Genomic DNA, 24,953 nt, shown 5'->3' with positions numbered 1-24,953 from the left:
CCTACCCCCTCTGATAGAGATTCCAGGGCACTGGATAGATGGGGAAAGAAGGTTTATACATCTGCAACCATGGCAATTAGGGCCTTAAACTGCCATTTTATTTATTTTATTTTATTTTATTTTACATTTGTTGACCGGGCTAGTCTAACTGGATACATGTCCATTTTCAGTAGAGGCCCGGGGAGAAAAGCTCCAGACAAAACATTATACACAATAAAGATTAATATTGGAATTACATTAGCAATTGTAAACATTGAAAGCAAATCAGAGTATGGAGGGAAAAAAAAATAAATTGATCAAACAAAAGAAAAAGAATAATAATAATGTGTGTTTTTTTTTTTTTTTTTTTTTTTTTTTGAGGATGAGACTACTCATTAGTAAGATTAAGGGTAGTTAGTTAAAAAAGGAATAATATACTTGTAAATATTAAAATTATAATTAATTTTCATGTGCTTAAATATCAACAGCATGTTATGGGATTATTGAAGCAGAAAATGATGTTGATTTCTGAATGTGTGGAAAAGAATTACAGGAATTATTGCATGCAGCAGAACAGGTAGGAAAGCATACTTTGCAATGTGGTTTTGATTCCTTGGAGGCCTCCTGCAGGGCCGCAGTTACCGGATCTGTGATTAGAAGGCATGCCTGGCTCAAGAAGCAAAATCTGCCTGATTGTTGGATGCACCTTTACAGCATGATACTCTGGTAATAAGGCAGAAGAGGTTTTAAACAAAATGGAAGACAAAGCTAAGTTTATGCAAACTGTAAAAGACTTCTTACAAGTGCAGCCACCAAGATTCAGTAGACACTGGCCTACAAAATATCGGTCCTTTCCTGTGTCCGACAGAGCCTCACGGGGCAAATCCAGGCAATCAAAAGGCTCTAGATATCAATCACAGGGTTTTTACAGGTCAAAGCAATGGGGTGCCTCTACCTCCAAATCTGGAGGAAACAAAGCACAACCCTACAGTAAACAGTCTCAATAGACTCTCCTGTGCCATCACCAAGCACTTATCTTTTGGCAGCCCCTTTAGGGAGAAAATTAGCACTTCATGCTCAGAATTGGCAGTTAATTACTCAGGACAAGTGGGTATTATACATAGTATCCCAGGGGTACAGATTTAATTTCTATACTTTGCCAATTTCAAACGGTTGGCCAGACCTGCCACAAAATCAATGGGCAGAGGCACAGAAACAAGTTACGTCCCTCATGGATATGGGGGCTATTCAGCCAGTACCAGAACAGGAAGAAGGGCAAGGGTTTTACTCAAGACTGTTCTTGGTACCCGGAAAAGACAATGTCTGGCACCCAATACTGGATTTATTGATTTTGAACACATTCTTGGACATCCCAAAATTCAAAATGCTGACTTTGCAACAGCTTCTGCCCATGCTGGGCAAGAACTCTTGGCTAGTGACTCTAGACTTAAAAGAGGCATACCTGCATATCCCAGTAAGGGAATTGTGCAGAAGATACCTCCACTTCAAGGCTTGTTTTATGCATTACCAATTCTCTGCACTGCCCTTTGGCTTATCTACTGCGTCCAGGGTCTTTTCAAAGTGCCTGCATCAGTAATTGCATTTTGCAGACAAAGAAGCATACAAATCTATCCTTACTTGGACGACTGTCTCATTCAAGCAGAAAACAAAAACATTCTTCTTCAACATCTGGCATTTGAAAAAGGCTTCTAACATGCCTAGGGTACACAATAAATGAAAATAAATCACAACTGGTACCCTCTCAAAAGATTACATTCCTGGGTGCAAGCTTGAATACAACTGCCCAGATGGCCTACCTTACGCCAGACAAACCAAGGCAACTGACTATTTACTTCAAACAGATGGCAACAAACACCCAGTTATCTGCAAGACAAATTCTGCAGGCTTTGGGGTTCATGGCATCCTGCATTCTACTAATTCCATATGCAAGACTGCATATGAGGAAACTACAGTGGTATCTAAAAGGTTTATAGAGTCAACATTGTTACAGTCTGGAAACAATGATTCCTCTCATTCCTACAACAGGAGTTTCTTTGGTGGGCAGAGACATGTCACCAGAACATGGGACGGTGTGCCACCCAAACCCTAACTACAGACACATCAGTCTATGCTTGGGGGGCCCACCTGGCGGGGAGTGCATTCAGGGCATATGGAACCCAAAACAAATGCATCTGCATATCAACCAGAAAGAGATGTTAGCTGTTCAGAATGCCCTGACAGCCTTCAAGGACTTACTTCATCCAAGTCAACTACTGATAAAGACGAACAACACCATGGTTATGTGGTACATGAATAAGCAGGGGGGGTACACATTCCTACCCCCTTTGCAGACTAGCCATGGCACTGTGGGACAAAGCCTTGACTTACCAAGTACATCTTCAAGCTCAATTCCTGCCAGGAAAACAAAATACTCTGGCAGACGACTTAAGCAGAAATCTTATGGACCCTCACAAGTGGAATGGATCCACAAGTCTTCAGCATGATAACAGAGAAATGGGGGAGTCTGGACATAGATCTATTCGCCTCTCCCCAGAATTATCAACTGGACAAATTCTGCACAAGGACTTATCACAGACAAGCATGGAAAGTGGATGTCCTATCCTTCAGTTGGAAAAACCTATCAGTCTACGCCTATCCTCCTCTGCCTCTTCTTCCCAAGGTCTTACTAAAGGTCAGACAGGAAAAAACAAAAATGATCCTAATTGCCCCGGACTGGCCTCGCCAGCACTGGTACCCAATTATAAGGAATATGTCTCAACTCCCTCCTTGGTACTTGCCTCAAATACCTCATCTACTGTCTCAGCAGAGCAATCAAATTCTGCACAGTCAGCTCCAAACTCTGAACCTGGCAGCATGGCTGATCATGTAATTATTTAAACAACACCTCTCAGTAAATCTGTGATGGATGTCATTTTGGAAGCCAAAAGGCCTAGTACTAGAAATTCTTATGCTGATAAATGGAAGAGATTTTGTGCTTGGAACCAAGCGCAAGGGACTGACGCAGCAAAGCCAAATATTCCTCAGATTTTACAATACTTGACTGAGATGCTTGACAAGGGCCTATCTTTTTCATCAGTAAAAATCCATGCCTCTGCCATTTCGGTTCATTACAACACAGAGCCTCCCATCTTTTCTCATCCTCTGCTAAAACAGTATCTTAGAGGGGCCAAAAATTTAAGGCCTCCCAGAAGATCACCAATTCCTGCATGGGACCTCAATTTTGTGTTGGAAAAGCTCACCCTGCCTCCATCTGAACCAGCAGCTACTGCGGATATAAAGTTTTTATCTTGGAAAATAGCTTTCGTTCTGGCAATCACTTCAGCAAGAAAGGTTTCAGAACTACAGGCCCTCATGGCTGTGGAGCCTTTTATTACATTTTACCCGGACAGGGTTTCCCTCAGGAACAATCCTTCCTTTATGCCTAAGGTGGTATCCAGTGTGGCTCTTAACCAAACTATTCACCTGCCAACTTTTTACCCAAATTCGCAGAACAAGGAGGAGCGGATTCTGCATTCCTTGGACGTACACAGACAACTAAGATTCTACTTAAACAGGACCAAATCTCTAAGGAAGTCTGAGCAGCTACTGGTGGCATTTGCTGCAGGATCAGAGGGGAAGGCTGTTTCAAAGCAGACTATTTCAAAGTGAATAAGCCACTGCATTCGTTTCTGCTATTTGCATCATGGTAAACCGGTGCCCAAGGGAATCAGGTTACATTCTACCAGGGCTGCATCTACCTCAGCAGCTTTTCTCAGAGGGGTGCCAACCAAAGACATTCTAGAAGCTGCTACTTGGAGCTCTGTTCGTACTTTTACAAAGTATTATCATTTGCCTCTCTTCTTTAAGTCCAGGGCAGGCTTTGCCACTGCAGTTCTGCAGGGCCTTATAGCCGCTCCTAATGCTATTTAGCTCCAGCCTCCCATCCATAGCTTTGGGATTCTACCCAAATGTAATGACTGCAACAGTGAAACACGAAGAACATAGTACAGTTGTGTACACTTACCATAAATGTAGATGTTCGAGTGTATTCACTGTTGCAGTCCGGGTTACCCACCCGCCATCCCCCTTTTTTTTCTAGAACTTCTCTTTCCTTCACTATATTCTACAGCCTTTGTGGTGTATTTGCTTTTAGATGAAGGTAATGTTTATGTTGTTACAATTGCATATATATATATATATATATATATATATATATATATATATATATATGTGTGTGTGTGTGTGTGTGTGTATATGTATTTTTTGCTCCCCATTTGGGGGGCACCTGACATCTGGGGCAAGAAAAACTAAAGAAAGTGGTGTCGGCTGCATGTTTTATACCCCTCACGACCTGACGTCATGGAAGAGGAGACAGCAACCGACGCAGGACCCAAGACTTTGATATGCAGGCCGACTGAGGGCAGCCTGCCAGCAGATTACCCAAATGTAATGACTGTAACAGTGAATAAACTCGAACATCTACATTTATAGTAAGTGTACACAACTGTACTGTATAAGCAGTGACAAATGTTTTAGTTGATGTGATAGTTATCTCTCGAAAAAGTGCCGACAACCTGTGACTTCAATAGCAGCATCCCTGTATGTCACCAAATGACAGACTAGAGACCTACAGTCTGTTTTATTCTTTGCTATAATATCTAAAATCAACTTAAAGTGGCACATCCATCTGTGGTGACAGCATTGAAATTTTGATGGGAAACAGGACTGAGTCGATCCACAGAATTTATTCACCTTTCTAGTACCCAACTTCATAAGAAACCATCGGCATCCAGCAGGGCACAGCAAGTCTGGCCTGACATAAAAATATAGGTAAAAACAGAAAGATAAGCGATGCACCATACCGTAGAGCTTATCTTAGCGATTAATTCAAAACTGCAATGCGACAAAAACAACAAAACAAATAGACAAAAGGACAAGCGCTTTCAGCTATTAAAGGCTTCTTCAGATCCACATTCAAAAATCACATCACAAGCTTAATATAAATCATATACCAACCAATGACGAGAGTCATGTAAATATACTGCCTTGTTCTAACCAATAAGAATACATATAAAAGCACTTCATCAGCCAATATACTTCATTGTTCAAATGAGCTTAGCTAACAGGTAAAGGTAAAAATGTAAATCAAGCTTTACCATCATAAATATCATTGGCTTTAACTGACGAATAGAAATAAGAATGTAAATCAGGCTTCTCCTTCTTAAAATTCATTGGTTTGCACCATACAAACATAGAGAAACACTTGCTGATGGCATTTCTTAGTACTTTGTTAATTATAATACCTAAAAGTAGAATACCTTAGTATGTATGGATAAACTATGATATAGGAAATTAAATACAGGTTTTTGTTTCAAGCGAAGACCAGGATGAATGTTGTTTACCAGTTGTAGAAGCATTACATATATTATTAGCGATTTTTATCATTCTGTCTTCACTCATACCCTTAGCTTTGCTTAAGCCGTAATTCCCAAGGAGCTCTTATGTATAGAATACTTAGATCTTAGTAACTATAGCATTATTATGCTTTAGTATGCATGTATGAATTATGAAGTAGAAATCTGATATAGGTTTATGTTTGTAAGCAAAGATTAGGATTTATGTTGTTTACTAGCTGCAGAAGCGATCCATACGTCGCTAGCTAATTTTGTTTTCATTTATATTTTAGTTCTGTATAAGCTCTAATTTTATGTTAGTGTTTTTTTATTAGGGAGCTTTTTGTAATTTTAGTAATTGTCAGGTTTGTTAGTGTTTCTTTTTTATAAGCCATTGTCTATTAAGTGATTTTAGAACATCCTATGTTAGCGTTCCTTTATCAATGGATTTGTGTTTCGTTCATTTACATATTTTGAATGTTCTAAGTATTGATTTGTTTTATTATATGTATATATGGATGTGTATTTTATATTAATTGAATTAGTATACTTTTAGGTATTATAATTAACAAAGTACTAAGAAATGCCATAGGCAAGTGTTTCTCTATGTTTGTATGGTGCAAACCAATGAATTTTAAGAAGAAGCCTGATTTACATTCTTATTTCTATTCGTCAGTTAAAGCCAATGATATTTATGATGGTAAAGCTTGATTTACATTTTTACCTTTACCTGTTAGCTAAGCTCATTTGAACAATGAAGTATATTGGCTGATGAAGTGCTTTTATATGTATTCTTATTGGTTAGAACAAGGCAGTATATTTACATGTCTCTCATCATTGGTTGGTATATGATTTATATTAAGCTTGTGTTGTGATTTTTGAATGTGGATCTGAAGAAGGCTTTAATAGCTGAAAGCGCCTGTCCTTTTGTTTATTTGTTTTGTTGTTTTTGTCGCATTGCAGTTTTGAATAAATCGCTAAGATAAGCTCTACGGTGTGGTGCATCGCTTATCTTTCTGTTTTCAGTTGTGACTTTGTTGAGCGAGCTTAAACGTAGCATCCTTCTGTTTTTTTGGTTGATAAAAATATAGGTGTCCAGTCGGTCAACAAGGTTTGCCTTAAAGGAAGTGAGGACATAACTCCATTTTATATATAATGAAAGATTATTACAGAAATGGGGGAAGCTCTGTGCAATGAACTTGTCTCTCCAGCATGTAGTATTTATTTGTTAATGGAGAGTCAGTTTCTTAAATTGACTGTAAAGCCATTTGTTGTGTGGAGGTGTAGTAAATCAGTGAAGGTTGGGTCCTTAACAGTACAGAATGCCATAGTATTAGCTGTGTTGTGTGGCACTTGTTGCAGTTCCCTCAACTGGTTCCCCACTCACTCTAAGTTGAGGAATAAAAAGGACTTAAGTACCACAAAAAGAAAAGCTGTTCTACTGAAAATGTAGCAGATCACTTGTTACAAATGTAACAAGCTGCTTACTACATTTAAAATACCACACATGAAGTACTTTAGCTCTTTAGCTATGACTGCAAATACAGTATCAGCATTCATTTCATAATGCTGGCAGTTACACTGCCCCATCAGCATCTGCCAATCAGGCCCACTAGCACCATGCACCCGGGACATCCATCCCATTCGCCTCATCCTAACTACACATCTGCAAAATGCTAGGCATAAAACATCTTGCAGAAAGGAGTCTGCTTCCCATATGTTTATCTGTAGTTGTTGCGTCTTTCAGCTTTTCCCGGTTAGGGGTCTCCACAGCGGAACTCTGGTCCGCTAATGATTGGCAGTGGATTTTTACGTGCCGAGTTGCCAGCCCTGACACACAACCTTCAACTGTAGTAGTTACCTAAAATAATGTGATGATGATGATCAGACCAGATACATACATAATTTGAACTTTATAATGGTATTTGTTTGTCTGAATGGCTTGCTTTACTGTGACATCAAGTGATTTGGTCTATTTCAGTAAAAGGGAGCTCTTTATTCTTGCTATAGGGTTTTGCAAGTTTGGAGTTAGCAATATTAGTTGAGGAGACTGCATGGGACAAAGCCTACTTTATGGTGATGTGAGGGGGGCTTTGCCCCTTCAATTAATCAGGCTGTTACATTCCAGTGTCACTGAAAATCAATATGACTTCATATAACACATTCCTTTCTAGTGCTAAAGTGCATTATTGCCCCTTTTACCTACTGAGTCATTCATTACCCCTACTTGTGACCCTTGAAAGCTTCAGGGCACAAGAGACAAGAGTCAGGGGATCACTAATGATTGTACTGTGGGAGTTGGGGGATTATTTCCCAACTCCTAGCCTATCTTTCATTAGCTGACATGTGTGGTACACTACCTTTTCTGCTAGGCTGCTAACATGGTTATGTGCTTCTTCATATCCACCATACCCAACTAGAGGTCAGTCCTCTTCCTGGCAGGGTCAGTTCCCCCACATTCCACCTTCTCTCAGTTGTGATACGAATGTCAAGTATCACTCCTGAATTGGAACAAATACAAACCCTACCTCTGGGCTGGGCTAGCGCAGCCTACATTTTTCTTTTTAATCACAACCTACATTACTAGATTCCTGGTCTCTAGTAGGAGCGACTTGATTGGTGTTGACCTTCTGACAGAAGATCTGTCTAGCCAATCATTTCTTATTCTCTGATTGTCCTCCTGTCACAAGAACAATGGCTATGTCTGAGAGTCTATAAATGGAAACAGAACAGTTTGCATACAGAAAAATATGAAGTTCAGTATCACTGAGTGACAGTTAAAGAAACAAAGCCACACAGCACAAACAACAAATGAATACATAAAACCTAACCTGCACAAAGTCAAAACATGCTTTTGGCAGGGGAGTTTCCTCTACACATCTCCAGTCTCTAAATTTACTGATTGCAGGCTGTCTCCTCCTGAGAAAAAGGACAATTAAAATACTTGCACAACCAGTGATCTTCTCTCCAAGGAAACCAACATTGGTTTCATTACAAGAAACAGAATATGTCATAAACTTATTAACACTAATTTGCCACATACATCCACAGCAGTCTCATACATATACAGACTGATAAAATACAAGCAAAGTTCTCTTGACTTGCTTACCTGAGGGTTCACTACAGTACTCTAAATTTCTTGGCTTCATTTGTCTTGTCCTCATCTGTAAGACAAGACACTTTCTGGATCTCTGAAGTCACTAGTTAAACACAAGTCACTGATGGTACGAGGAGGTATTCTGCCCCCACATTTTTGGGGTAACAAGGTAAGCTGTTTAGTCACAAAAAGCATAAGTACTGAAATGAAACATCAGATTCCACACATGATATTTTGCGAATAAAATGTCTATGCTGTAAGACTTGCAAATAATGTAAACTGAAATACTAAAAGTCAAAGGTACATTCACACATTTAAGTCATAGTAAAAGAAATATTTAAATTACACTGCTGACAAGTGTTTGCATCAAGGCATTTTGTGAAAGTGTTTATATAACATTAGAATATGCTGATTCAAAAAAGCATAGTAAAATCTTAATTGAACTAGAAGTTTTCAGCTTCATCAGTTAAGGATCTAGAGGTCTTAGAAGGAAATTTGTAATTAAACCAGATCTTGTCACTAATATATAAATGTACTATCAAAGTAAGGCAAGAAGAATGGGAGAGGCCTACCTTTATGTCCTGGCAAAATACTGTAAATTGTGACAGCTAAGCAGGCCTTCTCATACATATATAATACTGATTTGGAGAACATAGTATGAAGTGTCAGATGCGATGTTTGCTCTGAGAGTGTTGATGGAGAAGTACAGAGAAGGTCAGAAGGAGTTGCATTGTGTTTTTGTAGACTTAGAGAAAGCATATGACAGGGTGCCTAGAGAGGAGTTGTGGTATTGTATGAAGAAGTCGGGAGTGTCAGAGAAGTATGTAAGAGTGGTACAGGATACGTACGAGGGTAGTGTGACAGCGGTGAGGTCTGTGGTGGAAGTGATGGAAGTGTTTAAGGTGGAGGTGGGATTACATCAAGGATCAGCTGTGAGCCCTTTCTTATTTGCACTGGTGATGGACAGGTTGACAGATGAGATTGACAGATGAGATCAGACAGGAGTCCTTGTGGACTATGATGTTTGCAGATGGCATTGTGATCTGTAGGGAGAGTAGGGAACAGGTGGAGGAGACTCTGGAGAGATGGAGATATGCTCTAGAGAGAAGAGGAATGAAGGTCAGCAGGACTAAGAATATATGTGTGTGAATGAGGGGGAGGATAGAGGAATAGTGAGGATGCAAGGAGTAGAGGTGGCGAAGGTGGATGACTTTAAATACCTGGGATCAATAGTTCAGAGTAATGGTGAGTGTGGAAGAGAGGTGAAGAAGAGAGTACAGGCAGGATGGAGTGGGTGGAGAAGAGTGTCAGGAGTGATTTGTGACAAACGAGTACCAGTAAGAGTGAAAGGGAAGGTCTACAAGAGGGTAGTGAGACCAGCTATGTTATATAGGTTGGAGACAGTGGCATTAACAAAAAGGCAGGAGTTAGAGCTGGATGTGGCAGAGTTAAAGATGTTAAGATGTGCACTGGGTGTGACGAGGGTGGACAGGATCAGGAATAAGTATATTAGAGGGTCAGCCCAGGTTGGAAGGTTTGGAGACAAAGCCAGAGAGGCAAGATTACGTTGGTTTGGACATGTGCTGAGAAGGGATGCGGAGTATATTGGGAAAAAGATGCTAAGGATGAAGCTACCAGGTAACAGGAAAAGAGGAAGGCCTAAGATAAGGTTTATGGTGTGGTGAGAGAGGACATGCAGGTTGTTGGTGTGACAGAGCAAGATGCAGAGGACAGGAAGAAATGGAAACAGATGATCCACTGTGGCGACCCCTAACGGGAACAGCCAAAAGAAGATGATGATGATGATGAGTATGAAGTGTTATTTGCCATCTGAATGATGATTGACTCTACAAAACCTGTTTGATCAGGATCTTCGACTGCATGTTGCATTTGAAACTTTTTGAAATCTTAACTATCTTTGAAGATTAATGGCCTCAGAGTTACTTACAATATTTCTTATTTATTATTTTATTTTACATTTGTTGACTGGGCTAGTCTATCTGGATATATGTCCATTTTCAGTAGAGGCCCAGGGAGAAAAGCTCCAAGCAAAAAAAATGGGAAATTTAACAATGAATATAACTATGAGAAGTACAATACAGAGTTAGCACTCTGATAGAGAACAGTTATAAAATAAATTTGTAAAACTAAACACTTTTAGTGGAAATTAAACTAAACAATTCTACAACTCACAGTAGAAGGTATAAGCAAGTCTTAGAAAAGGGAAAAGAATATATATATTAATCTAAAATTCCTGAGTAAGAGTCAGTAGTAGTAAGTCAATTTGGAGGTAAAGGTTATAGGAGTAGTGTATAGGGTTATGGATAGAACAAATAAATCTATGTGGTGCAGAGTCTTCTCACTGTAGATGGGGGATGAACACCCCACAGAAAACAAGTGTTTCAAAAGCTTCATTCTATTGGCTGGCTGCAACTAAAACAGGCTTTTATTAATAAATCATTACCAAGATGTACTTTAGCTATGGGATTTCTGTGTTCAGCTTCTGTACGGGATCCAAGATGGTAACATTCTCGTTTGTATTTGCATCTCATTGTCGGTATACAAAAGCAGTTAAGTGCATTTAAATACTACCGCTCTGTTAGCTGTATTGGAGAATATTATGACTAGCTGGGTTCAGCTAGGATCTTTACCCATCATCTTGTTTACAGGTCATTCCCCATGTATGTTACCATTTTGTATTACGTTTGTAGTTTGGGTTTCATGATGTAGTAAGCAGTTAAGTGCATGCATTTCTTAAAATATTTCGACTAAATGTATGACATGTTTTTCTTTTTCTAATTTTAATGTCATCTAAGCATGAAGACGTCTACGATCGGAGAAGGGAGCAGCGAGATTGGGGAGTTCAGGGACTGAAGAATGTGTGTATTAAAGTGGAGCCATACTATGCTGAAGAAAATGCAGTACAGAAACATGAGGATTCTGGATCCTGTCAGAGGATAAAGCAGAGAGAAAGGAGTTGGGCTGAGCCTTGGGTTAATCAAAACATAACAGACAGTGACAGAACTAGCATTTATAGTGGAAGCAGTGAATATTTGGTAGCTAAAAAGATTGCTGAAATGCACACAGAAGCCAATGAGAACCTGACAGATGGAAATGTAACAGCAGTATGCATTGGTTCTAGTGACTACATTATAGATGGACATGCCTCTGAAAATGGTCCTGAGAACAAAGAATGCATAACAAGCAGAGAGATAAGTGGAATCAACACTGTGTTTGGGGAGTACATGACTGATAACTCCATTAGTGAGAATTCACAGTGGGGTGATCATGTGACTTTGGAGAGGCATAATGAACACCAGACATATAAGGAAGATATAAGGAAAAACATATACCAGCTCGACAGAAGCAGTGAAGTTTTCACTGAAGGCAAGGCTGATCAGAAGGCTTTTGCAGGTATGTTTCTGGTGTACATATAGACTAGAATTTTGTAGCCTTTAGCAACTGAGGTTTAATGTTTTTTAAGCTTATTTGTAATATAGACAACTGTAATTTGAGCCTCCTGTAAACAAAAAGAGGATTACTTGCGGGATACCTCAGTAATGAGGGTGCAGCACTGTCCTTTTCAGTATGTTTAAGTGAATTGCAATGGTACAAAAACAATATATTCTTTTACAGATGATCGGCATCAGGATCATTACACTTTGTGTGCGTGTGAGATGCATGGGAAGATATACGGCATATTGTATTACTGGATGCAGTTTACCTGTAAAGGAAGATTACCCATTGGTAAAATGAAAACAAGGTAAACATGTTGCAAAAAATAAAGGCTGCGTACCACATGTATGAGATCCATAACTGCAAGCCACACAAAGTACAGTTGTGTACACTTACCATAAATGTAGATGTTCGAGTGTATTCACTGTTGCAGTCACTACATTTGGCTTATCTGCTTGCAGTAGCCATCAGTTGGCCTGATTAACAAAGTGTTGGGTCTTGCGTTGGTTGCTGTCCCTTCTTCCATGACGTCAGGTCGTCAGGGATATAAAACACGCAGCCGACGCCATTACATCAGTTTTTCTTGCCCCAGATGTCAGGTGCCCCCCTAATGGGAAGCAATCAAATCTATAAATAAAAGGATATACCTCCAACAAAAAATCAAATGCACCAAAAAGCTAAAAATTTTAGAGCATAGTAAGTGAGAGCAGAGATATAGCCAAAAGAAGAAAGGGGGCTGGAGGGAGGGTAACCAGGACTGCAACAGTGAATACACCCGAACATCTACATTTATGGTAAGTGTACACAACTGTACTATGTTCTTTGTGTTTCACTGTTGCAGTCATTACATTTGGGTGGATTCCCAAAGCTAAGGTTGGGAGGAGGAATTTAAATAGAATGAGGACCAGCTATAAGGTCCTGCAAGACTTCAGTGGCAAAACCAGCTCTGGAGTTAGAGGAAATTGGCAAATGATAATGCTTGGTGAAAGTATGTACAGAACTCCAGGTAGCAGCTTCTAGAATGTCCCTAGTAGGGACGCCCCTGGGAAAGGCTGTAGAGGTAGATGCAGCTCTGGTTGAATGGGGTCTGATGCCCTGTGGGATAGGTTTTCCATGGTGCTTATAGCAGAAATGAATGCGGTGGCCTATCCATTTTGAAATGGTTTGTTTTGAAATAGCTTTCCCCTCTGTCCCTGTAGCAAATGCCACCAGCAGTTGTTCAGATTTCCTTTGAGGTTTAGTCCTGTCTAAGTAGAATCTAAGCTGTCTGTGCACATCTAAAGAGTGTAGTATTCATTCCCCTTTGTTCTGTGGGTTAGGAAAGAAGGTAGGTAAATTAATGGACTGATTAAGAGCGACACTGGATACCACCTTGGGCATGAAGGAGGGATTGGTTCTGAGGGACACCCTGTCAGCATGAAAGATGATGAAAGGTTCCACTGCCATAAGGGCCTGTAATTCAGATACCCTTCTTTCAGAAGTGATTGCTGAAAGGAAAGCTGTTTTCCAGGAAAGAAATTTTAAATCTGCAGTAGCAGCTGGCTCGAAAGAAGGAAGAGTGAGTTTCTCCAAGACAAAGTTAAGATCCCAGGCTGGAGTGGGAGCTCTCCTGGGTGGCCTTAAATTTTTAGCCCCTCTGAGGAACTGCCTGAGCAGTGGGTGAGAGAATAGGGGAGGCTCTGTGCTATAATGAGCTGAAATGGCTGAGGCATGAATTTTGATGGAGGAAAAAGACAAGCCCTTATGAAGCATCTCGGTCAAGTATTGCAGAATCTGAGGTAAATTGGGCACTGTTGCGTTCATTCCTTGAGACTGGTTCCAGGCACAGAATATTTTCCATTTTGCAGCATAAGGTTTTCTAGTACTAGGCCTTCTTGCCTCTAAAATGATATCCATCACTGATTTACTGAGGGATGGTAAAGGAGAGACTAGGTAATTAGCCAGGCTGCTAGGTTCAGGGTTTGCAGCTGAGGGTGCAAAATCTGGTTCTCCTGCTGAGACAACAGGGAAGGAGTCTCAAGCAGGTGCCATGGAGCCAAGCGTGACACACTGCGCAAGAGTGGGTACCAGTGTTGCCGAGGCCAGTCTGGTGCAATTAAAATCGTCCTTGGCCTGTCCTGTTTGATCTTTAGTAGTACCTCGGAGAGCAGAGGCAGAGGAGGAAAGGCATAAACTGATACGTTTTTCCAGCTGAAGGATAAAGCGTCCACTTTCCAAGCTAGTTTGTGGGGAATCCTTGTGCAAAATTTGTCCAGTTGATGGTTCTGTGGGGAGGCAAACAGGTCTATATCTGGGCTCCCCCATTTGCTTGTCAACATGTTGAAAATCCTTGGTTCCAGTTTCTACTCATGTGGGTCCATGAGGTTTCTGCTTAGTCCATCTGCCAGTGTATTTTGTTTTCCTGGCAGGAACTGAGCTTGCAGATTCACTTGATAGCTCAAGGCCGTGTTCCACAATGCCATGGCTAGTCTGCAGAGGGGGTAAAAATGTGTATCCCCCTGCTTGTTTATGTACCACATGACAGTGGTGTTGTCCGTCTTTACCATTAGTTGCCCTGGAAGAATGTGGTCCTTGAAGGCTGTCAGAGCATTCTGTACAGCTAACATTTCCTTTTGATTGATATGCAGGTGCATTTGCCCTGAATGCACTTCCCTGACAGTTGAGCCCCCCGTGCATAGTCTGATGCATCTGTTGTTAAGGTTTGGGCGGCAGGGGGTAATGTGAATGGTAGTCCCCAGTTTTGGTGGCAGGCCTCTGCCCACCACAGGAACTCTAGGCATAGGCAAGGTATGATAGGAATCCTTGCTTCTAGATCCTGTGAATGTTGACACCATAGGCTTTTGAGATACCATTGTAGTTTCCTCATATTCAGCCTTGCATATGGAATTAGAAGAATGCAGGAGGCCATGAACCCCAAGGCTTGCAGTATTTGCCTTGCAGATAGCTGGGTTTTTGTGGCCACTTGTTTGAAGTAAGTTGTCAAATGAATCCGTTTCTTTGGCGTGAGGAAAGCCATCTGGGAGGTTGTATTCAAGCTTGCTCCCAGGAATATAATTTGTTGACAGGGTACCAGGTGGGATTTCTTTTTGTTTATTGTGAACCCCAGACAAGTCAGTACCCTTTGAACAAAGGCCAGATGATTCAAAAGAATGTCCTTGCTTTCTGCCTGAATTAGACAATCGTCCAGGTATGGGTATATGTGAATATTTCTTTGCCTGCAAAATGCAATGACTGGAGCTAGGCACTTTGTGAATACCCTGGGAGCAGTAGATAAGCCAAAGGGCAATGCAGAGAACTGACAGTGCATGTAGCCTGCTGTGAAGAGTAGGTATCTTCTGCAAGACTCCCTGATAGGGATGTGCAGGTATGCTTCTTTTAAGTCTAGTGTTGCCAACCATGCATCCTTGCCTAGCATAGGAAGCAGCTGGTGAAGAGTAAGCATTTTGAATTTTGGAATCACCAGAAAGTTGTTGAATAGAAAGGTCCAGGATAGGACGCCATGTATTGCCTTTTCTGGGTACCAGAAAAAGTCTCGAATAGAAACCTTGTCCCTTTTCCTCTTCTGGTACCAACTGAATAACCCCCATGTTTAAGAGAGAGTACTTGATTTTGGGCCTCTGCCCATTGATTTGGGGGTAGATCTGACCACCCGTTTGGTGTTGGTAACGTGTGGAAATGAAATCTGTATCCTTGGGACACCGTATTTAAAACCCATTTATCCTGGGTAATGAGTTCCCGATTTCTGGCCTGCAGACCAATCTTTCCCCCTAAAGGAGCATTCAGTTGGGAAGTGCTTGGTAGTTTTAAAAGCAAGTCATTGAGACAGTTTTCCATTGAGGGGAGTCTTACTACTCCCAGGTTTGGATGCGGAAACCCCCCACTGCCTAGTCTTATGTGTCCCTTGTGACTGAAACCTGGGGTTTTTGCTGTGTCTGGGTTTGGCTTGAGAAGACCTGGAAGGGGCTGGAAAGGAGTAATTTTTAGAGGGCCAGTGCCTACTAAATCTAGGAGGCTGAACTTGTAAGAAATCTTTAACAGTGAGGTAAATTGGGCACTGTTGTGTTCATTCCTTGAGCATAGATTTAGCTTTATCTTCCATCTTTTTAAGAACTTCCTCAGCCTTATTGCCAAACAGGCGGTCCTGATTTAAGGGCGCATCCAACAATTTAGCTTTAACATGATTAGGCAAACCTTGCTGCTTAAGCCAAGCATGCCTTCTGAGCACAGACCCAGTAACAGCAGCCCTGCAAGAGGCCTCTAATGAATCAAATCCACATTGCAAAGTATGTTTTCCAACCTGTTCGGCAGAATGCATTAAATCCTGTAATTCTTTATTTCAGTACAGTTAGGAAGTAACATCATTTTCTGTTTAAGCAATCCAATAACATGTTGTTGATTATGGTACCTTGCTGGCTAGGCTTACGTAGGCCCTTGGGCCGATAGCCTAGTACCTACTTATGAACCTATACTTTAACATATGAAACTGGCAGTTTAAAGCCCTAATGGCCAAGGCTGCAGAAGTGTAAACTTTCTTACCCCATCTATCCAGCGCCCTGGAATCTCTATCAGAGGGGGTAGGATTTTTAGCAGTAGAAGCCTTAATGCCCTTGGGTCCCTGTGAAATAGTCTCTGGATCCACAATAGGATTTTTAAAAAGGAACTTATGAGAATCAGGAACCCTGTAATGTCTGTCAGGTTTTCTGGGAGCAGGAGGCAAAGAATCAGGAGCTAAACTCGATTCTGAAAAGGCATCATCAACAATGTCTAGTACAGGAGGTATAGCTAAAGGCCTATGCTGAGGCAGGAGTAAGAAATCCCTAAGCCTCTTTTTTGAATCAGAAAAGTCCTGGCTTTCCCAGTGGAAATGCTCCCATAGAGTATGTAAGGTCTCACCAAAAGAAAAATCCTCTGGAGGGAAGCAGAGGGAATAGAGTCCTCTGCATCAGAATCCTCATAAGTAGATAAGGGCAAATCCAGATCATCAGAAGAATCAGAAAAATCAGAATCCTGTTCAGAAGATTTATAAACAACTTCAGTCCTAGGTCTTTTAGAAGGGGGAGGTTGGCTTCCCCTGATTAGAGTAATAAGATCTTAAGCCATTCTTATCATTTGTGTTTTAAGCATAGAGGCCTGAGCATGTGGCCTGGGTGTCGGTTTCTTAGGCATGGTTCGAGATTTTGACCTAAATGAAGAAGGAGGCATCGGTTTAATATGCAAGTCCGTAGGCCTGAATACACCCTCAGAAGCCGGTGCCTTCACAGCGGCTCCGGACCCATCCAAGGAAGAGACATCCGCAGGTTCCACAGTTGAAGCATCTCGCGGCATACCGGACTCCGAATGGGTCTCAGTAGAGGCCTGCGAGTCAGAAGTAGCAGGTATCAGGGGCTGCAAAAGCACCTCACTGAGTACAAGCGAACTGGCGACTGGCTTAGGAGAAGCGTCGTCGGCAGCTTTGGACCTCAGCGGCCTGTCTCTGTCTTTACGTTTTTTCAGAATCCCGGTAGTCGGATGGCTAACCGACATTTCTGGGTAATTAAACTGAGAACCGAAATATTTAGAAACGAAAATATACCGACGACAGATAGTGTGCTGATTAAATAAAGCACAAAACAGGCAGCAAGGTACGTCGTGGTCAGTGCCTAGGCAAGGAATACAGTATGAATGAAAATCTTTGTGAGGTATTTGCTTTCCACAAGTAATGCAATTATTAACTTCTACTGACATCGGTAAGGAGCAAGAAAAAGTTTCCCCAATGGGGTACTTAGCTTTACTTGAAGACTTCGGTTCTGAAACTCGAAAACGAAAATTTCAGGAGTCGGCCGACTGGCACTTGCGAACTGCTTCTGCTTCGGGCACCGCACGGCAAGAAAGACTGATGTAATGGTGTCAGCTGCATGTTTTATACCCCTGACAACCTGATGTCATGGAAGAAGGGACAGCAACCGACGCAGGACCTAAGACTTTGTTAATCAGGCTGACTGAGGGCTACTGCAAGCAGATAACCCAAATGTAATGACTGCAACAGTGAAACACGAAGAACATCTGTGAAAAATAAACTACAGTTACAAGTGAAGTGCAGCAGATATCAAACCTTGTTGTATTACCCTTAAACAGTTTTATGAGGGGCTTCACCTCTCATACTCTCTGTGATGGAGGCTGTGATCCCCCTGACCTTGTTACTTGTTTATAGGAAACAAGCAATCTCTTTTCCGTAAAATATGGTAACTACTGTATGCACTGCAAGTACAGAATTAATATATATTTTCCAAAAACACACCTCAAGCTAGGTCTCTTCTATAGAAACAAAAAATATCTTACCAAAACAGCAAAAACTAACCTTTTCAAATGCCTACCTCTTACCCACTTTACTCCATAGCTCCCAAATTCTCACCAGCCTCAACACTGGACTACTAAACAAGTTAGAAACAACTTATAACAGGATTGCCAGATTTGCTGCCCAAAATTCTTACAAGTCCCATCACTGCCTCTCACTAAAATAACTAAATTGGCTAGAATTACCTAACCTGCTTCAGTATAATCAGTTTCAGATTATTCACTCCATTCTCTACAAACCCTCTTTCTGTCCAACTATCTCATCTCTAATCTCTCATTACCTACCCACTAGATTACTCCACAGTTCTGAACAAGGCCTACTAAAAATCTACAAACCAAGGACCAAAATGGGTCACCTAGTCTATAGCTTTAACCCTTCCAAGGCCTGGAATAGCCTACCACTAGATATAAGATCCCTTGAACATCCTAATTAATTCAAAACCGCTACAAAAAAATACCTTCATGAAAAATGGACTTGCCAATGTAATTATCCCCTGTAAACACTCCCCTATAACCTTCTACTTCTCTTCTCTCTTCCTTCCCTTCAATCAACAAACTTACTACTTTATCTTCTCCTCTTGATACATAACTGTACAAACATAACTAGTAAAATATTTCAGCTATGTAACTATTGCACTATTATGTATATAATATGTAATTATGAATGTAACCCTCTGATGAATGTATTTCTATGTATTTCACGTGCCACAGTTTAATGTATGACACTATAATGCAATAATGTGTGGTACTGTAATGCAGTTATCTGTGGTACTGATGAATGTATTCTATATGTATTCAGTATGTAAAATTTCTATTTTTCTGTTGGAGCTTTTCTCCTCGGGCTGCCGCTGAAAATGAGCAATTGTAGCCCAGTCGGACAAACCCGATCAACAAATATAAAATAAATATACGCACTTACACGTTTCCAGTTCTGATGACCACAAATGTGGTTCTTGGAATTTTAAACATAAACTAAATGAAGCATGCAGGCAGGAACAAAGGAACCATAAGAAATGGTTGAAATAAATAAAAAAACTCTCACTAGGAAACAAGTGGCAGATGGACAAACCTGGAAAGTGAAAGTATAAACCCCACATACAGTAAATAAGACAGTTCAGGAAATAAGTAAAATATATTTGCAGAAAAGTCCAACAGTCCCATACAAAGAAAAAAAAAACTGGGGTATACTTGATGATAACTCTGCAGAAAAGAAAATATTATATAAATGCAAAAGTACACTACAGTAGTAAAACACACCTTACAGTTGCCATAAAAACAAGTAAATAAAGGGAATATGCCTATATTAGTCAAAATGATGAGGATGGCATTACTGTTTATATTGTATGTTTCCTTTCTTGGAGTTGCCACCCACCAAACTAATTCCTCTTGTGAATATTTTTAACTGTGTGGTACATGGGTCAACTGTGTACATGGTTGCAAAGTACTGTTACTGATCAATGTACTTCATGAAGTGTCAGGTTAATGTTTGCTGCAAGGCTTGACAGCAGATTCCTGTAGCAGTGAGTTACAGTAAATTTACACAGAAGAAAAAAAATCTTTTAAATTGAACTTGAGTTTTGCCTTACTTTTTCATAGTCAATAATTTTTTTCATATTTAATACATGAAACAGCACAAAACAAAGGACAGGCAAAATAAATACATACATACATAAAATGCAAATAAAACCAAAACAAATTACTTCAAACAGTCTTTCTCTTTCTGTAGACAAAATCAGAACAAGAAGAAACATCAAGTCTGTCAATTTAGCATAGAAGATTAAGGTATGAGCTACTTATGCGGTTTATAGCCCAGGGTTTGATTCCTAAGGCTTCCATTTGCCTGCTGTGTGACATTAAGTATCTCTGTTAACCAGACAGCCTTAAAACAAGACGCGTGCTTTGTGTTTTGCCCAGTCTACAAATGAGTAAAAAATAGCAAATCAGTAAACTTGTATGATAATATGATATCAGTACAGAAATGCAATTCACGTCTTTATTTTTGTTTAAAAATAACATAATGAATTTTTCATTTTTCTTTTTTCCCCAATGTCTGTTATGTCATACAGTCAACTGGTATTCACTTGATAAGTTATAGTTAAATAAATGGTATGATCATTGGCATAGCAAAACATTGCAACACATAAATGGGACTTTTTATCAAAATATACAAAAAGGCACACATCCACACACAGTATATTGCACAACCACAACGAATCAACAAACACAGATGCCATTTTCTAGGTACAGTAATCCTGACTTCTGACCCTCTTGGGCATTTTATTGCTTATAGACACATACATACGCATATGTAAAATTTACATGTGTAATATGTGCATATAAAACACGTGTGTACTTGTGTGTTTTTTTTTTTTGCTGTTGCATTATGACCTGGGATGTAGGAGAAAAGGCTCCATGGGCCATCCTTTTTACCATGCTTACAAATGCTAAATGTAATCAGGTAAAATAAATTGTTTGATATGGACTATTTATACAAAAATAACTTTCATTGTCTAGGTGGCTGTAAGAGCACCAAACTCCCCATTGTTTACATGGATGACAACTGCTGAAGATGGCTGCTGTTATACGGGATCTGAGGGAGATTCTCTTCCTCTTAAGCATTGAATGAACTTGAATCTGATAGAGGTTGGGTAAGTGGTCAGCAGGTGAAGGGGAAAAACACACACACAAAACAATTATAATAAAATGATCTGGTCCAAAAGGCACGCAAGATCACTATTCTGCCTTTAGGGATATGTATCTCAGTACTGAATTTACATGCAACACAATAGAATCCTGTTGCCTCAAAGACTGCTATTCTGCCCTAAAGTATTTTAGTATATCTCACTGCTGAACTTGACTGTTGCATATTTGCCCCCTCTGCACAGGACGTTTTGGGCTTAACATATATCCAGTGACAGAAATGTCTTATTCAAATAAAATATTTATGATTTTTATGTTTGATATAATGACAGAACACCAAAGTATCTTCTGTGCATACACTGCATTTCACATCCAAAGAAAAAGTTATCACGACTACAGGAAGCTTAGTGTGCAAATCTGTGATAGTTAAATGACTGAAACCCTGCATTTGGTACAATGTTTAAAATGCCAAATGTCAGTATATTTTGAGAGTCGCTAATAGAACTTTCAAACAATTATTCTTGAATACTTGAGTAATACAGGTCACCTTAAGAATACCATTTTAATATTAGAGATTTCAATGCAGCTTACGTCTGAATTTCACTACATCATGTTACTCTCTTCTGCACAGAGTTTTGGACGTGACACATCCAGAGTGTCAGAAACATTGTCTTGTTTGGTGAAATAAATATGAATTTTTTTTTTTACTTCTGATTTAATGACAAACTAGGTAAACATATATCCATGTGATGCATTCCCCACTTTTAGAAGAAGTCATGAGTCCCCAGTAGAAACTGTGCATAATACCCGATACTAGACTGTGACAGTGAAATGAATGTGTGTATGATCAAGAGGTAGCATCTAAAACTTGTTTGGTAGTCCTTGATATAACATTCAGGGAATTGTCTCTGGTAACTTAGGTTACACATACAGAACCTTTGACTGTCATTCTATGGCTTGGAATTTCATTGCAGTTCAGTGCTAAATTTGATCACTACAAACTGACCAGTCATTAAACAAATATTATGGACCTAGAATGCATTCCTCTCCCTGATCAGAACTCTTATACCAAGCCCTAAAGGAAGCCATATGTAATGCGGCATGCCAGGCTGTTGCTTTGAAATGACAGCATATGCCTGAGTTAAAAAGCAGCACCTCAATACACATTTAAGAACTCTTGTCATGTCTTTCAGGAAGTGATAGCACTGAATGTGATCACACCATGCTTTCCCTACCTGTATACAATATTTTGTCCATGACTTGTTTAATGGTAGAAATGTTGCCTTGTGTGTTGAAAGACATGATTTTTAGTTCAAAAGTAATGACAACTCATTAAAAATATACTGTGAACCTGTTCTGTATCCCTAACTCTGAACAGTCATGTGCCTACCTCTGATGGAAACTGAGCTTAAGGTAACATGCCAAACTGTTGTTGTGAGATTACTTTGCATGCCTGTGTCAGACAGAAGTATCTCAACTTAACTTTGAGATTTCTTGACATGCCTTTCTGGGATATATCGTTGGTCACATAGATCTAAAAATGCACTTCTTCATTTAGGAATTTCACTAGGCATGAGGCTGAATCTGACCCTACTACATCATCTCTGCCAGTAGAGAGTTGTATTCATGATATCCTTCCACTGACAAAATAAGTTGCCTTTTCCAGAGAAATGTTATTTTGTGAATTCAGACTTGCAAACTTTACCACTATAAAAACATAAATGCTTACAAGAAAATTCACTAGGAATGGATGGTATCATGCTCCCTCTGACACTAAGCCAATCACTACTCTATAGGCAAATTAAAATGCAGGATAACTCCTATCAAAAAGCAGAGAAAAACAGTGGGTATGGTCAGACATTCACTACCCCTATTTCCACCAATAACCTTCCACACTACCTTCATTACTATTCCATACTAATAGAACTCTAATTGGTTACAGTAACTGAGAAAGGTAGAGACTACTCCCCTCCTTCACAAAGCCTTTTATATCAACAGATATAAAAGCAAGAATAAGCCGCGGTGGTGCAGCAGTAGTGTTGTCGCCTCACAGCAAGAGGTTCTCCCGTTTGATTCTCGGCGGGAGCTCCTTCTGTGTGGAGTTTGCATGTCCTCCCAGCGGTCGAGTGGCATTCAAAAGACATGCGTGAATGGGCAACCCGTCATTGAAGGCTAGGCGTCGGGCTGGCACCTCGGCACCTTAAAAATCTACTGCCAATCATTAGCGGACCGGAGTTCCGCTGTGGCGACCCCTAACCGGGAAAAGCTGAAAGAAGAAGAAGAAGATAAAAGCAAGAACTGTGATTGCTATGTTTAAGAAATGATCTGAAGAAACAAGCTGTTTTCTGACCAAAGCTCTTATCTAAAATAAAGCATTTTGAAAAAGGCTTACAGATTTTTTAAACACATGAAGTACTACTTTCAAGGAATAAAGTGAAACTCGTCTAAACTAAAAAAGCTCCAGATTAGCTTAATGTTCCATTTAGGACATAAGTATTAGATACCCTCACTTAACAAGAGTTTACTTTTCCAGAAACAAAAGATTTTTCCATCTTTTAATGGAGGCAGACACGGCATATTAAGGTGCAACCAGGTATGTGTCATGTATGCCATGGCATATGGTTTTTAAAACTAACTACGTTTTCAGGAGTGTCTGTTGGAATCTATACTTTGTTTACAAACATCAATATACTTTGCCTAACATGGAATACTGACTCTCAGTAGACTGCCAATGTGTATTTTAATGGAGAGTCGCAGTAAATGTTGACCCTATTGCAGGAGTTCTGCCACCCATTAGCCCAGTCTCTAACTGTACATTATATATGTTTCTGAGGTTTCACCAAATTAGAGTAAGGGGAATATGTCCAATTCCCTTTTCTATTGAGCAAGTATGGCCGCAAAGGAAATATCCTTAGAGGTCAAGAGTATGAGGAAAGAGCCAATCAGATTAGTACAGAGGGCTACTTAAAGTAGATTCTTTCTGCTTCTGTTTTGCAGTGGTCCTACTGGGCAGCAGTGGTTGGTATCACTGATGTCTGTAGGACTGGTGTCAGTCGCACATATTAACCTATCTGAATCCACTTCTGGTTCCATTTTAATGGAGTTGGTGGCAGCTTAACTGAATGTAAAAAATTCTCATGGCTCTGGCTGTAACAACTAGAGGAATTTCTCTGGCATCCTGGCCAAATTTCCTTCAGTTGATATGAAAACTACCTTTAGATCTCCACTGAGCCAAATGTGACTAACTTGGTCAACAAAGAGTAAATAAAAAAAAAACTTTTGAATTCATTTTACTGGTAATTATTTAACTGTTTATCATCTTAACCATACTGATACTGTTTTAATCTGTCATTCTTACACTCCTGAAATTTTATTTTTACTGTATGAAGCTTACTGCTCAGCATCTAAATATGTTAATAATATAAATATCATCTTCAGTCAAGATACTGAGATTTGAAACATTTGCTATTTAAAAAATACAGACAACAAGATGAGAGATGAGTTGCATGCTACCATCTATATAGTCTTTACTTTCTGACTGCCCTGCAATGTATAGGAAGTCAGACCACATGATAGTTATGTAGGACTCTGAATTAATGGCACCTTTAGCCTTGATCAAAGATGTACACACACACACACACACACACAAAACTAGATTTCGTTGGAGTAGATAAAGTCCTGACTGAACCCAGACAAGGGACAGTGCAGTATCAGGGAGGATGATGGCTTTGGGCTGCTTGCATCAGCTGACTCCTTTGTAGAGGGCCAGGAGAAGGCTGCATGCTGAGACACACGCTTGCAGTTAGTGATCTGCTGAGTGGGGCGGGGTGCGGTCTACAATGGGGAATGGCACTGGCTGAGTTGTATGTTGAAATATGGATGATGCACTGCAGCTCCCATAGTAACAGAATAAAACCCAGTCCACTCACATCAGTCTTTCCTGAGTTCAGTTCATAGTCACAGTATTTCTTCATGCAGTGTTTTTCAAAGCAAACAGCATGTAGACCCTCCAACTTTTCAAAACTGACACACTGCTAAGGGCAATCTTCAGTGGT

The 24,953-nt window shown here is 40.1% G+C and overlaps 1 protein-coding gene across 2 annotated transcripts in view; it reads left to right on the top strand.

The window, feature by feature from the left end:
* LOC122806933 (zinc finger protein 2 homolog) overlaps positions 1-24,953 on the top strand; it is a 194,540-nt gene that overhangs the window by 132,005 nt on the left and 37,582 nt on the right. For both annotated transcript variants that reach the window (XM_044077765.1, XM_044077764.1), the window contains exon 5: positions 11,286-11,883. In XM_044077765.1, the coding sequence (XP_043933700.1) occupies positions 11,286-11,883 (598 nt within the window). The remainder of the gene's footprint in view (positions 1-11,285; positions 11,884-24,953) is intronic.

This window comes from Protopterus annectens, chromosome 7.part0 (genome assembly GCF_019279795.1).
Source record: "Protopterus annectens isolate FY-2018-M chromosome 7.part0, PAN1.0, whole genome shotgun sequence".
Classification (NCBI taxonomy): Eukaryota; Metazoa; Chordata; order Ceratodontiformes; family Protopteridae; genus Protopterus; species Protopterus annectens.
This window is presented reverse-complemented; position numbering and strand designations above follow the sequence as displayed.